This window comes from Lipotes vexillifer, unplaced genomic scaffold, assembly GCF_000442215.2.
Source record: "Lipotes vexillifer unplaced genomic scaffold, Lipotes_vexillifer_v1.1 scaffold469, whole genome shotgun sequence".
Taxonomy (NCBI): domain Eukaryota; kingdom Metazoa; phylum Chordata; class Mammalia; order Artiodactyla; family Lipotidae; genus Lipotes; species Lipotes vexillifer.
The window spans coordinates 4,385,627-4,400,881 of record NW_006788006.1 but is presented as its reverse complement, the minus strand read 5'-3'; the positions used below and the strand labels follow the sequence as shown (position 1 = coordinate 4,400,881).

The window sequence follows — 15,255 nt, the reverse complement described above, 5'->3', positions numbered from 1 at the left end:
TTAAAAAAATAAACTGTTCAATTTCTCACTGCATTTATTGGGCACTTTGGATTACCTTGGAGCCATCAATGTACTCATTCACCTTTCCTCTGGATATTGAAGGATGGGGATGGAAAATCTATCCCCAGGAAGGGCAGATGGACCTAGTAAGGCAACTCGATGCTGGGCAAGAGGGATCATCTCAGGAGACTCCAAGTATGCTCTTTCCTGAGCTGAGTAGGGCTGTTGAGTAGAGTGGTCACAGATAGACTATATGCAGTCTCTATGGCCCTGGGGGCTCAGTTTCCAAAGCTCCTCATTAGTCAAATGTGTACTGTCATTACTTCCCCCAGGCAGCTCATATCCTTAAGGAGCACAGATGCTAGAAGGGAGAGCTCCTGCATGGCTGACTTCCTGACCCTCAGAGGACAGACAGGTATATGTCATTTTCTTCCCACGTTTCCTCTCACATCCAGGGTATAGCATTATTGGATTCTCAGGTCTAACCTTAAGGGACCTGATGGCCTCCTCCTAAGACCAACTCCCAGCCTTCTCTGAGCCAGAGATTATCACTAAAGGACTAGGGAAGAGTGGTTTTAAGTCCCCATAGGGACAAAGACTCAGGGATGCATGGAATGTATCATGGGATCATTGTCACACAGTCACTTAAGAAAATTTTCTCCTTTCTTACTTAAAGTCCCTACATGAATGAAGTTAGGAGGAAAGAGGTAGCAAGGAAACCGATTTACTAGTTACTTGGGCAGGCTTTTCGAGGTTGCCTGAAAAATAGACATAAACCAACAATCTTAAAGAAAGCACAAAAAAGCACTAATCATAAAGGAAGTGACTGATAAACTGATTGCATTAATACTACAAAACCCTGAGGGATATACAGCAACTCCCTATTATTGCAACTTTTCCCTAAGTGTAAAAGTAGTTCAATATAAAATTTTAAAAATCAAAACATGGCACTTCATACTCATCAAAATGGCCAAACTGAAAAGACAATGTGAAATATTGGCAAGAGACTGGGAATGTAAATTGGTGCAACTACTTTGGAAAATTGTTTGGTAGTTTTGAATAAATATGACCATAGATATTGCACTCCTAAATACATACCCAACAAAATTATGTACAATTGTGAATCAAAAAACATGTACAATAATGTTTGTGGTAGAGCCATTTGTAAAATATCCCAGCTATAAACAGATAAAATGTTCAAAACAGTTGAATGATAAAGTGTGCATATTCTTTCTATAGAAAACTATGCAACAATGAAAATAAACTCCTGCTAAATGCAACAACAAAAATCAATCTCGAAAATGTAATGTTGAGCAGAAGCAGCCAGGTACAAATGATAACATACAGTATCAGGCACAGAGTGCACATAACCTTAAATACACTAAAAATCATTGAATTTTACACTTCGAATGGGTGGTTTTGTGGTTCACCCAACTCAATAAAGTTGTTTTTAAAATACATGACTCCAGGGAATTCCCTGGCAGTCCAGTGGTTAGGACTCAGCACTCACTGCCAGAGCCCAGGTTCGATCCCTGGTCAGGGAACTAAGATTCCACAAGCCTCACAGTGTGGCCATAAAAAAAAAAAAAGACACAAATGAACTTATTTAGGTAACATAAACGGACTCACAGACATAGAAAACAAACTCATGGCTACCAAAGGGAAAAGGGGTGAGGAAGGGATAAATTAGGAGTTTGGGATTAGCAGATACAAACTACTACATATAAAATAGATAAACAAAAAAGTCCCACGTCCTACTGTATAGCACAGGGAACTATATTCAATATCCTATAATAAACCATAATGGAAAAGAATATGAAAAAGAATATGTATATATATCTATAACTGAATCACTTTACTGTACACCAGAAACGAACACAACGTTGTAAATCAACTATAGTTTGACTTGAAAAATTAAAAAGACATGATTCCATAGAGTACCTACATTCTGGTGGTAGGAGTCAGAGTGATTAGTAATGGAAAGAGCATTAAAGAATGATTCTCAGGTGCCTATAATATTCTATATCTTTTTTTTTTTTTTTTTTTCCTGTACGCAGACCTCTCACTGTTGTGGCCTCTCCCATTGCGGAGCACAGGCTCTGGACGCACAGGCTCAGCGGCCACGGCTCACGGGCCCAGCCGCTCCGCAGCATGTGGGATCTTCCTGGACCGGGGCACAAACCCGTGTCCCCTGCATCAGCAGGCGGACTCTCAACCACTGCGCCACCACGGAAGCCCTAATATTCTATATCTTAACCAGAGTGTACAGTAGTTAATATAGAAGTGTTCTTACCTTGTAAAAATTCATGCAATTGTACATTCCTCTACATGTTAAATGTAAACAAAATGTGTTGGAAAAAGCTCAGAATTCCAAGGAGAATTTCACCATCTGCAATCTTCATGGGAAGGTTCATTACAGACTTTGTGCAGGCAATGGTAGGTTAGGACACATGAAATACACAGGTACACAGATGATTTGTAAGCACAACTTAAGAGCTTTATCCAATAGGTAAACTTCTATTAAACATACATCCCTGTACCAAACAATTTTTCACTTTTGTTACCATATACAAAACTTTATTTTTAAAAACTGACCATCTGTGGACTCTGTTGATTAGTGACTAGTCAATTAGGAGTGAAAAAAGAAAAAAAACCTCCCTACCACCACCACACACACAAAACAAAGGAACAAACACATGGAAAATATGGTGGCTTAAAACATTAGGTGTTTATTTTTCTCAAGTAACAAGTCTTAAAGATATTAAAACATATTCCCTTCAGCGTTATCACATATCTTCTAAGGGATAATGAATGAATAAAGGATTTCTCACAGTCTTTGCATAACTTAGGTTTCTTCCATATATGCATTACTTAGAGGCTTTCTCACATTCTTCACAACCAGTTCTTTTCACTTAGCATTTGCTTGTATGCCTTAAAGATTGAGAGTTCACTGAAAGCTACTTTACATGGATATCATTAAAAGGGGATTTATTGAGCATGAGTTCTCTCATGATGCCGAAGGGGTAAAGATTTACTGAAACCTTGCCCACAGACATTGCATTTATAGGGTTTTTCTTTAGTATGTATTCTTTTGTGCACATTGAGATTACACTTTACACTAAAGGACTTTCCACATTGATTACACTCGTAGGGTTTCTCTCCAGTGTGAGTTCTCATGTGTACTGTAAGGGACACATGCCTGGTAAAAGCTTTTCCACACTCACTGCACTTAAAAGGTTTCTTGTCCCTGGTATGGATTTTCATATGCCTCCTATAAGATAAGAGACCACGGAAGGTTTTCCCACATTCCTTACATTCATGTTTCATTTTCATGTGAATTTTCTTGTGCAAAATAAGGAAAGATTTCACTCTGAAGTCTTTTCCACATTGATTACATGTAAAGGGTTTTTCTCCAGTGTGAATTCTCACATGTTCTTTAAGACATGAACGATCCCTGAAAGCTCTCCCACAGTCATTGCACTTACAGGGTTTCTCTCCAGTATGAATTTTCTTGTGCGTGATAAGGTTGGAGCTCAGCCTAAAAGCTTTCCCACATTGATCACACTTGAAAGGTTTCTCTCCAGTATGTATCCGCAGGTGTACCTTAAGAGATGACTTACTACTCAGGGCTTTACCACAATGGCTACATTCAATGGATTTCTCTCCAGTGTGGATACTCTTATGTCTTTTAAAATATGGGAGAATACTGAAGGTTTTCCCACAGTCATTGCATGTATAGGGTTTCTCTCCAGTATGTGTCATCTGGTGTATGGCAAGCCTATAGCTTCTACTGAAGGTTTTGGTGCACTGATCACATTTGTAGGGTTTTTCTCCTGAGTGAGTCCCTGAATGTTGTCTGAGAAGTGAGCTATCTCGGAAGGTTTTTCCACAGTCGTGGCACTCATAGGGCTTCTCCCCAGTATGAATTCTCTTGTGACGTGTAAGGTAAGAGCTTGAGCTGTAGGCTTTCCCACACTGATCACACTTAAACGGTTTTTCTCCAGTGTGGGTTCTCATGTGCAACTTAATGGATGAATGGCTCTGTAATACTTTACCACACTGATTACACTCAAAAGGTTTCTCTCTAAAGTGAGTTTTTTCATCCTTCTTAAGGTGTGAGATTGAATTTATGACTTTCCCCAAGTCACTGCATTCATGGGATGTCTCTTCTGTATGTTGTCTCTTGTGCCCAGCTAAGTTAGAACTCCTGAGGAAGGCATTCTCGTCCTTTTTACATTCATAAGATTTTTCCCGAGGAAGAATTCCCTCAGATGGCTTAAGATGTGAAGAATCTCTAAGGGCTTTTGCAGAGTCAAGGTATCGATGGGGTTTCTTGCTAGGGTAAATTTTATTCTGAGTAATGTTAAATTTCACACTCAAGGCTTCAACAATTTCACTGCATTGAATGGGATTGCCTCCAAGAGTTTGTTCCTATTGATTAAAATATGAGTAACAATCACAGGATTTATCATGTTCATGACTGAGAATCTCCCCCGACATAAATTCTGATACATCTCATGAGCACTTTATTAGCATGAGAGTTTCACATTTTCTTAGTGAATATGCAGTTTCTAACTGAGTTTATCAGCTTGAATAAGCTGATTGCTCTACCAGATGGCTTCACTGGAGTCTCTTCAACAGATTTAAGATAAAATTGCTTTAGAGTGAGTATTTTAAACATTTAACAACCAATTCCAATATGCAAATATTTACCTTGGGGATTCTCTGTAACCATTTTTGGAACTAAGTTATGAGTTTCCTTCAAATGAATACTAGAGAATCTTCTGCTTTCTATTGGTGAAATGAGTGTGATATCACTCATATTACCCTCTAGTCCTTTTCTATCTTATAGAATTCTGGACTTCTAATGTGAGGACAAGAAATTATCCCATGTGACTCTTACCTTCTTGCCATTGAGCGTATATTTCTCCAAAATACCTTGTTTTTGCTGCTGTTGTTTGGTTTTAAGGAGAATCAGTTCATCTGAACAAAGTGGGAAAAAGTTTTGGAAAAGACATGGTGACAATATGCTGACAAAAAGCAGGTAATGCCCCAACCCAATCTGAAACAAATGGGAAACATAACCTCAAGTTCCTAGAGTATAAAATGGTGGGATGTTTAGCACAGGGAACAGATCTTGTAGGTAAGACATTCATATATGCCTGGTGCTCACCTGAACGGGTGTCTTGGTGAGTTCTTCTCTCTACTATCTCCATTTCATCTTCCTGCTCCATCTGGGTGATGAGAGGAGGCTTGCTGAGTTGATGTCCTATTATGGGGAAAGATACATATGAGAGGACCATGCAGTATGCAACAAAAACTACTATCAAACTGTGACAACAACTTGTTCTTTGAGGTTCTGAAGATAGGCAGTTGTGACTTTATAAGCAACAAAATGACAAAATTCTAACAGAGAAAGCAAAAGTAAAGCATTTCAGAGATCAACTTTCCATAAATGGAAAATTGTCTTTCCAAGAGAAATTACTGAACCTTGGTAAGAGAACAGGATCTGTGACATTTTAATTTAAGAATATTCCCATCCCGGGCTTCCCTGGTGGCACAGTGGTTGAGAGTCCACCTGCCAATGCAGGGGACACGGGTTCGTGCCCCGGTCCAGGAAGATCCCACATGCCGTGGAGCGGCTGGGCCCGTGAGCCATGGCTGCCAAGCCTGGAGCCTGCGTGTCCGGAGCCTGCGTGTCCAGAGCCTGTACTCCGCAACGGGAGGCCACAACAGTGAGAGGCCCACGTACCGCAAAAAAAAAAAAAAAAAAAAGACAGGAAATAAGTGTTGGTAAGAATGTGGAGAATTTGGAACCTGCATACATTGCTGAAGGGAATGTAAAATGATACAGCCAGTTTGGAAAACAGTTTGGCAGTTCCTCAAAATGTTAAGTATAGTTACCAAATGACCCAGCAATTTTACTCTTAGGCATATACCCAAGATAAAGGACAACATATATCCACACAAAAACTTGTATGTGAATGTTTGTAGCAGCATTATTCGTAACAGCAAGTGTCAAAAAGCCAAATGTCCATCAACTGATGAATGGATAAACAAAATGTTGTATATCTATGCAAGAGAATATTATTCAGCAATGAATAGGATATAAGTACTGACATATGCTACAACAAGGATGAACCTTGAAAACATTATGCTAAGTGAAAAAGTAAGTCACAAAAGACCATATTTGGTATGATTCCATTAATATGAAATGCTGAATAGGGAAACCTGTAGAAAAGGAAAGTAGATTAGTTGTTGCCAGGGGCTGCAGGCAGGGAGGAATGAAACACCCTGTAGGTGGAGCAACAAAAATGTTATGGAATTAGACAGTGGTGACGTTTGCACAGCTATATGAATATACTAGAAAAAAAAAAAAACATTGTTTTGTACACTTCAAATGAGTAAATTATGGTATGTGAATTATGTCTCAATGTGACAATTTTTCTTAAAAGTAAAAGCCTACAAAAAAAACTCCTATAGTCTGTATCACAAGTTGATTGGGTCTTACTCACCCAAGAAATCCATGCTCAAATTCAGTAAATAAATCAAGGGATTCTGTTAGTCTTACCCAGTGAAGCCAAGTTTCTATAGTTCTCTAGCATCACATCTCTGTACAGTTTTCTCTGAGATGAATTAAGCAATGCCCACTCCTCCTGGGTGAAGTCCATAGCCACATCCTCAAAGGTTATTGAGTTCTAAAATAACAACACATTCTGTCTCAACCAGCCACCAACCCCACCAATGTTCCTGGGGAGAGGATCATGCACAATAGCACTGGAAATGAAAGACCTGTTTCACAGTAAATTCAAGATTCTGATGAGGGCTCTTCATTTAACCCAGGATTCAGTTCTCAGAATCTTTCCTTCTCTATTCATGCTCAAGCCTTAAGGAATTTCAACCAGCCTCAAGAATTTAAGGCCTCTCTAACACATGATGAAATGTATCTCTCCACTCCTAGCCTGAAAGGTTTCATAATCGTACTCTCTTCTATCTGCAGGGTTAATCAGAGACCTGAACACATTGCAAGAATGAGAGAAATACTTCCTAAATGAAAAAATTATTTCCCACAGAGTGGCCATACATTTTTGAGGCTAAGACAGTTTTATATCCTTCTTTTACTTTTTACTTCTTTTACTAACAGCACTAAGCAGGAGAGATGCCTGAAAAAAAACTGTAAGTAGTAAGGTAGTAGAGGAATTTTTTTTTGGAAGTCCCTTAACCACCATCAGAAGCTTCAAAATGCAGGATGGGTTAGGAGGTTCCAGAGTACTGGAAGGGGATGCATTCACCCCAGGGGACATGAATGTATTTTAGGAGAAAGAAAAAAAATTATGACTCACTTGTAACCCAGAGTGGAAGTTTTCCATCTCTGTGATCCTCTCATGGGCACAGGAAGGGTCTAGGATAGGCAGAGCTAGAGGAGAGGGTGACATGAGTTTCTAGGCACATACATAGTCTCAACTTTCCTAGCAAGGAAGTTGAAAGTCAGAAAGGTTGAGTTGTTACCTTTCCAAGCTTTATAAAACAAATGAATGGGATAAGGAGGTGCCACCCCAAAATTTTCTTCCCTCTCCCCACCATGCACATATGCCCTTCCTCTAAAATCCCAAAGGGCATTGAATCCGACATGAGCAAATTCTGGGGCACCAAGTGTTCGTAGAGCTCCATAACCACCTCCTTTCATTTCAGCCCCTTCTTCCCAGTCCCCTGTGGCTACTCAACTCCCTTATTCTGTGCCCACTTAATCCTGGTAAAGTGAATCTACCCTAGGAACTCACCACATATAGCGGACAGAGGTGGGGCTGCCATTTTGCAAGTCTGTAAGTAGTAAATATGATCAGACAGCAACCAGGAGAACAAGGATGCTCCTCTTATTGCTTCTATGATCCACTCCAGGCAGGGCTCTGAAATAAAGAAATATTAACAAGAGAATTCACAAGCTTTCTGTTTCTCCTTTGCACTTAGGACAGTTATATCACCATGCATCCAATATGTGTTCCTTTCAGATTCAAGCTGTGATCCTGGGTCATTGTTTTGCAGGCCACGTACAACCTCAAAGCAATATAGTGGGTATTCTTGACCTTCTCCATTCCTAATGTACATTCTCCACATTATGAAAGCACATTACCCACTACTTATCAAAAATTCCATCTCCAGAGGCACTTCACTGGCTTCTCCCCTGAATTAGCACCAACATATAGACCTGACCCATTAAAGTCACTGTCACCTGACTCCCATTCTTCATTTTAACTGCCATCCCTGCTCTGATTCAAGATGATTCCATGTTCTTGGGCATAAACTAGCAAACGTCCATGCCTTCCACATCTCAAACACCTTAAATTTATCATCACCTGAGACTCTTGCTCTCTACGAAGGCAAAAAGTCAGACATCCCGCTTTCTGAACACAGTAGGTATACTTCCATCTTGTTCACTTTTTTGCCTGTATTGTATCTGCTTTCCTACCTCATAGAAGCTTCCAAGCCATCCATACTTCCACCATATTGCTATTTATCTTTTTTTTTTTTTTTTTCCGTACGCGGGCCTCTCACTGCTGCGGCCTCTCCGGTTGCGGAGCACAGGCTCCGGACGCACAGGCTCAGCGGCCACGGCTCACGGGCCCAGCCGCTCCACGGCATGTGGGATCCTCCCGGACTGGGGCACGAACCCGTGTCCCCTGCATCGGCAGGCAGATTCTCAACCACTGCGCCACCAGGGAAGCCCCATATTGCTATTTATAATTCTCATTTCCTTGGCACTAAATATGAAATGTCATGGCCCATCACTTCAATAATATATTTTCTAAAACCTCAAATTCCTCTCTGAGGAATCATAACACCTGCCTTAGATAATTCCAACCATCTGTCTATCCTGCCTGGGTAATTCCTATCCAATAAGTTATACAGGAAGCACTAAAAATTTGAGTCCACATACTCCAAATGGGGCTTCAACACTAAAGGAAAAGCCCAACAGGCAATTTAACCTCCTAGTTATCCAAAGACCTTTTCACAATTCCTCCAAGATTTTGAATCTGATATGGTCTCAACCTTATCTCTTCAATAACAAATGATCTTACATCTTACTTTGCAGAGAAACTCTAACAATGAAAGGATTCCTCATTTTCTTGCCACTAGTACAAAAGCAGTTCCACAGCATCATGGTTTCTTTTACTTTGCAAACAAGATATGTCTGCCTTCTTATCTAAAGTCAATATCTGCTACTTTGCTATGTCATGTTTCCCACCTTTGGCACATTTTGAGCTGGATAATTCTTTGTTATGGGGGTACCATCCTGCCATTGTAGGATGCTTAGTAGCATCCCTGGACTCTATCCACTAGATGTCAGTAGTATCCCCTCTAGTTGTGAAAGGGGTATTGCCAAATGTCCCCTAGAGGGCAAAATTTCCCCTTTAAGAACCACTGGTTTGGGCTTCCCTGGTGGCGCAGTGGTTAAGAATCTGCCTGCCAATGCAGGGGACATGGCTTTGAGCCCTGGTCTGCGAAGATCCCACATGCCGCGGAGCAACTAAGCCCGTGAGTCACAACTACTGAGCCTGCGCATCTGGAGCCTGTGCTCCACAACCAGAGAGGCCGTGACAGTGAGCGGCCCGCGCACCGTGATGAAGAGTGGCCTTCACTCGCCGCAACTGGAGAAAGCCCTCGCACAGAAACGAAGACCCAACACAGCCAAAAATAAATAAATAAATTTATTTAAAAAAAAAAAAAAAAGAACCACTGGTCTAATCCCTTCCTTGCTTTATTAATTATTCCTTTGCTCTCTTCCATCACCATCAACTTCTACTCCACTGTACTCATACTTCTAACACTGAAACATAATCAAAGATGTCCCACCTTACAACAAAGTTCTACTGTATAGCACAGAGAACTGTATTCAATATCCTATGATAAACCATAATGGAAAAGATTAAAAAATAAAAAAAGGAATGTTAAAAAAAAAAATGAAGAGAAAGTGCATGGGCTTGGAGGCAGGTATTTCCCTTACTAATTTTTTTTCCTTTGTAATTTTTCTGAAGTTTGAGAGTTACCTTAAGATAAGTGATTGCATATTTTTACATCTTCTAAACATTGCCTTGTGTTTTCTAATACATATTGCCTTGTATCTCTTCTTTGTAAATAAATGTTCTTGTTCATCTGAAAAAAATTAAAAATCTCCCATCTTGAAACAAATTCATGCCTTTGGGTCCCACTCAGCCCTACAGTTACTGCTCAGCCCCTCTTCCTTTTCTCCATCCAGCTTCTGGAAGGACTGGTCTACCCTCTCATTCTCCCCATTTCCTCACCTCCCTTAATTACACTCCAAACTGGTTTCTGTCTCACCACCACCTCACTGACACTGCTCTGCCAAGACTGCCAAGGATTTAAGAGGATTAATCCAGTGAACGCCATTCTGTCTTTGACTTAGTTCGTTCATCAGAAAAATTCTATCACTACTTTCTTCTATAAATCAGCCTCTGTTCCGGGCTTTTGTTACCATAATCTCCTGGTTGGCATCTGTAAGGCCAGCAGGTCCGGGGAAGGGCCCAGGGAGTCAGACGGAACCCCTGCCAGCGAGGTTAATGCAGCCGGACCCACGAGAGGCATCAGCCGGGGACTTTCCACTCGGCCCCGGTCTTCCGCTCCCCGAGGGGCGGAACCAACGGCTCTGAGGCTGATGCAACCAACCGCTCCCCGAGGGGCCGAACCAACGGCTCTGAGGCTGATGCAACCGACCGCTCCCCGAGGGGCGGAACCAACGGCTCTGAGGCTGATGCAACCGACACCCGACATTGGCACAACGTCCAAAACATTACCAAAAAAGGGGGCTGCTTCACACAGCAAGCGCCTCCCCTGCGTCCACCCCTGTAAATTTTGTTCACGCCCGCCCCCAGGAGCGACTTCTCTGGCCCCTTTCTCTCGGACCAGTGAGCCTCGCCCGGGAGCGTTCCCAAATAAAGCTTGTTTAAGCTCTCCTCGCCGTTCCTTACAGCATCTTATTTCTGTGGCCACTGTCTTTCAGGCTCATTGGCCAGCCCCTCTCCCACTGTTGACTGTCCTCAAGGCTCAGTCAGTGGTGCCCCTTATCTCTCACCTTATTCTGTGTATTCCACATCTATGCATTCCCTTGAAATTAAATTCCATCTCGGGACTTCCCTGGCGGTGCAGCGGAAGACGCCACTCCCAATGCAGAGGGCCCGGGTTAGATTCCCTGGTCAGGAAACTAGATCCCACATGCATGCCACAACTAAGAGTTCGTCTGCCACAACTAAGGAGCCCACGTGCCGCAACTAAGACCCGGTGCAACCAAATAAATAAATAAATATTAAAAATAAATTCCATCTCTATGCTCAGAACACCGAAATCTCCAGTTTGAGAACTCAAATCTGAGCTTAAGACCCATGTATCCTGCTGCCTTTTCAACTATGGCCATCTAAACATTTTGTAGGCACCTTGGATGAAGCTTATCAGACTGAACTTACCTCTTCCCCAAAACTGTTTTCACTTCAAGCATCTGCACTCTCAGTAAGGAGTACTAATGCTCTAGGTATTCAGAGCAGGCAGGAGGCATCACTGGTATCACATCATTTACCCCACCCCACAGCTATAATTAATTAAAACGGAAGATTAATTATTTGATAAACGCTTCTCCCCTCCTGTGGGCTGGACTCAATTAAAACCCACAGAATCCTTGACTCCTCTCCCCTCAGCCCACAACAGCCATTGAAATTTTAAAATATGGGCACACTTCCTCCCCCATCTCCCAAAGGCAGCAATCACCTGAAACCTAAAACTATTCCTTTGTAGACTTCACCCTACCCCACAGCAGAAACTGACAGAGACTAATCCAAGCCACACCCTCCCTCCACCCAACTCCAATCATTTCAATGGTGCTCTCTCCAGAGAAAATCTCAACTACTAAATTCTTCCCCATTCTCTGCCACACATGCATAATTTTTCCTTTGTCATTTTTCTGTCCATTTAAATGTCATTTCCTCAGAATCACCTTTATTGTGAGCCCCATATTTAATATAAAGCCAATCTTATTGTCTGAGTCTCCCTATGTAGCCTTCAGAATTTGTAATTATATATTTAGTTCTTTGCTTACTTATATTTTCTCTTCCACTAGATTGTAATGTCCAAGAGAATGGCCTTTTCTTATTAAAACCCTATACCCAGTCACTAGCACATCACTAGCCACATCGTAAAGTGTACAGCATTCTGGGCGCAGAAATGAATGAGTATGGATTCCACCTTCTATCTATCCCCCCAAATCATCACTTTGTTCTACTTTGTAGCCACCAAGAGTCTAGATTACCATCACTCATTCCTAAATCCTACTACTAACCCTTAATCTTTTCTCCACCAGTCAAGCTTGTCCTCTGTACTCCATCCTCACCCTGCATCCTCATGGTGCAGCTAGCTCTGCTAAACACAAATCTAATTGTTGATGCCCCGGGTCACAATGGCTTCCCACCAGCATTAAATTAAATTAAACCCTGAACTTGCTTTCCAGATTACAAGTCATGTGGCTGAGACTCTTGCAATCTAGTTCACTTTCCTCCTCTCTTGCTTCTTTTTTCAGCCATGTCGTGTCTTGCTCACATCCTGGTACAATCCAGGGATTTTAGCTGCTTCAGGGATTTTACATGTGCAGAGTCCTCCTGCTAAAATGTTCTCCCCATTCCTGGCCCCATCACAGCCTAGCCCACTGCCTGTCTGTATCCTAGTCATTTCTAAGACTGTGGATTTTGGCTTCAATAACTTTTTTTTTTTTTCCAAGAGGCTTTATGAGCCCTTAGACCGAGTCCCCCATTGACGTGCTCTCATTTAAAATAACTCAGGGATTTCTCTGGTGGTCCAATGGTTAACACTCTCTGCTCCCAATGCAGGGGGCATGGATTCCAACCCTGGTCAGGGAACTATGATCCCACATGCCATGGGCAGGGCCAAACAATAATTTAAAAAATAAAATAACTCAAAACCAGCTATCATTTACAAGTAGCCTTGGTGGTTGGGCTGTAAACTCCAGGGGACCTAACCCTTATAAATTTTGTTTGCCATTGTACCCGTGGGCCTGAGCAAACAGTAACAGGCTCGTTGTAGGCATGTAATAAGTATTTGTGGACCACTGACCATTCAACCGGGGAATTTTTCAGTGTGAACACACTAAATGATAAGAATAGGGGACTTCCCTGGTGGCGCAGTGGTTAAGAGTCCGCCTGCCAATGCAGGGGACACGGGTTCAAGCCCTGGTCCAGGAAGATTCCACATGTGGCAGAACAACTAAGCCCATGCGCCATGACTACTGAGCCTGTGCACTTAGAGCCCGACTCTGCAACAAGAGAAGCCACCAAATGAGAAGCCCGCACACCGCCACGAAGACCCAATGCAGCCAAAAAAATAATAATAAGTAAATAATAAATTTTTAAAAATAAATAAATAATAAATGATAAGAATCACTAAAATATATGTAATACATGATAAAAACAAGAAGCTTGGGCTTCCCTGGTGGCACAGTGGTTGAGAGTCCGCCTGCCGATGCAGGGGACACGGGTTCGTGCCCCGGTCCGGGAAGATCCCACATGCCGTGGAACGGCTGGGCCCGTGAGCCATGGCCACTGAGCCTGCGCATCCGGAGCCTGTGCTCCGCAACGGAAGAGGCCACAACAGTGAGAGGCCCGCATACCGCAAAAAAAAAAAAACACAAAAAACAAGAAGCTTGTTAGTGAGTTTTTTAAATAATGTGAATTCTATTTAAGTAAAGGAAGCATCAAATTCTGTAAGAGAATACTCTTTTATAACCAAATTACTTGTATTTAAAAGTTGATGACTGGGCTTCCCTGGTGGCTCAGTGGTTGAGAGTCCGCCTGCCGATGCAGGGGACACGGGTTCATGACCCGGTCCGGGAAGATCCCACATGCCGCGGAGCGGCTGGGCCCGTGAGCCATGGCCGCTGAGCCTGCGCGTCCGGAGCCTGTGCTCCGCGACGGGAGAGGCCACAGCAGTGAGAGGCCCGCGTACCGCAAAAAAAAAAAAAAGTTGATGACTCATTTGCTTTTATTATGTTTTATATGGTTTGGGGAAAAACAAATATTTAATTAGCACAGCACTAGGTAAAACTCATTCCATATAAAGTCAATTGAACTCTCATTTCAGGTAGTACCTTAATGAAATTTGCATCACTTTTTAAAGAATGTCTTGACTTTCAAGCATTAGGGGTTGTCAGGTTAGCTGAGCTCACTTGAAAAGAACAAAGCTGACCTTAATAGTAGAACTCATAATTAAAAGGTAAAAAATTGCCCATCCTGACACTCTGTGAACAAAGCCTTTGTGGATGAAAAACTGCCCTCTGCCTCTACAAGGATGAAGTAACTAGCCACTGCAGTGGCTGACATTCAATACACCCTGAAAGGAGTTGGGGCAGAGCTGAGGAATGAGCGCTCTGTGCTCTGGGAAAAACAGGCAGAACAGGTCTTCAGATAGTTAGATATTCTTCAGGAGGAGATTTTATGAGACCAATTTCTTGCATCTTCTTATATCTAGAAAAGGACTAAAATCATTGACAGAGACATCTGTTCCTCATGACTAGTAGCAACCCTCTGCCAACATGTGTGCTTCATTGCACGTGTCCCCCTTCACCCAAATCACATGTATACTGACTTCCCCCTTACCTTTATGGAACTAGTTCCTCAGAGCTATCTGAGAGGCTGTCTCCTAGGCTATAGTCCTCATTTTACCCCAAATAAAACTTAACTCACAACTCGCACATTGTGCACTTTTTTCAGTCGACGCTTACCCAACATAAATAACTGAAATTTTTCATTTCACAAGATACCTCAATCTCAAATGCACCCGGATGCCCACAGTCAAGAGAAAATGTTCTGCAGGGTAAAAATTATCTTTCAAAGTGAAGGGCAGTGGGGAGCCCCTGCCACAAGCTCTTATTCGTTACTCACCGAAAGGCACAGAAATCCACAGTCAGCGAGGTAAGAGCTTGGGCCAGGCTGATGTCAACATACTTCTCAGCTACAGCAAGCTTTCTGTCTGGAGAAATGCACAAGGTCACTGACTTTCATCTATGATAACTATGACAACTGAAAGGACTAAAGGCTTAAAAGACACACCCTATTCTCCCTGACTAGATTTACACAGTCATCTAGCCCAAACAGTAACAGGCTCAGTGTTACTGATTTATATAGGATTATTGTTAAACCAAAGGATACACACCCTGTTTACACTAGTTCCTTTTAATTGTAC

The 15,255-nt window shown here is 42.1% G+C and overlaps 1 protein-coding gene across 1 annotated transcript; it reads right to left on the bottom strand.

Annotated features, from left to right (window-relative positions):
- Positions 1 to 2,988: 2,988 nt before the first annotated feature.
- LOC103085815 (zinc finger protein 883-like) lies at positions 2,989 to 10,407 on the bottom strand. Its single transcript, XM_007461118.1, has 7 exons — positions 10,302 to 10,407; positions 7,782 to 7,907; positions 7,344 to 7,417; positions 6,572 to 6,698; positions 5,174 to 5,269; positions 4,904 to 4,983; positions 2,989 to 4,431 (listed from the first exon to the last, which is right to left on the bottom strand). The coding sequence occupies exons 1-7, from the start codon at positions 10,405 to 10,407 to the stop codon at positions 2,989 to 2,991; spliced, it is 2,052 nt and encodes a 683-aa protein (XP_007461180.1).
- Positions 10,408 to 15,255: the final 4,848 nt, after the last annotated feature.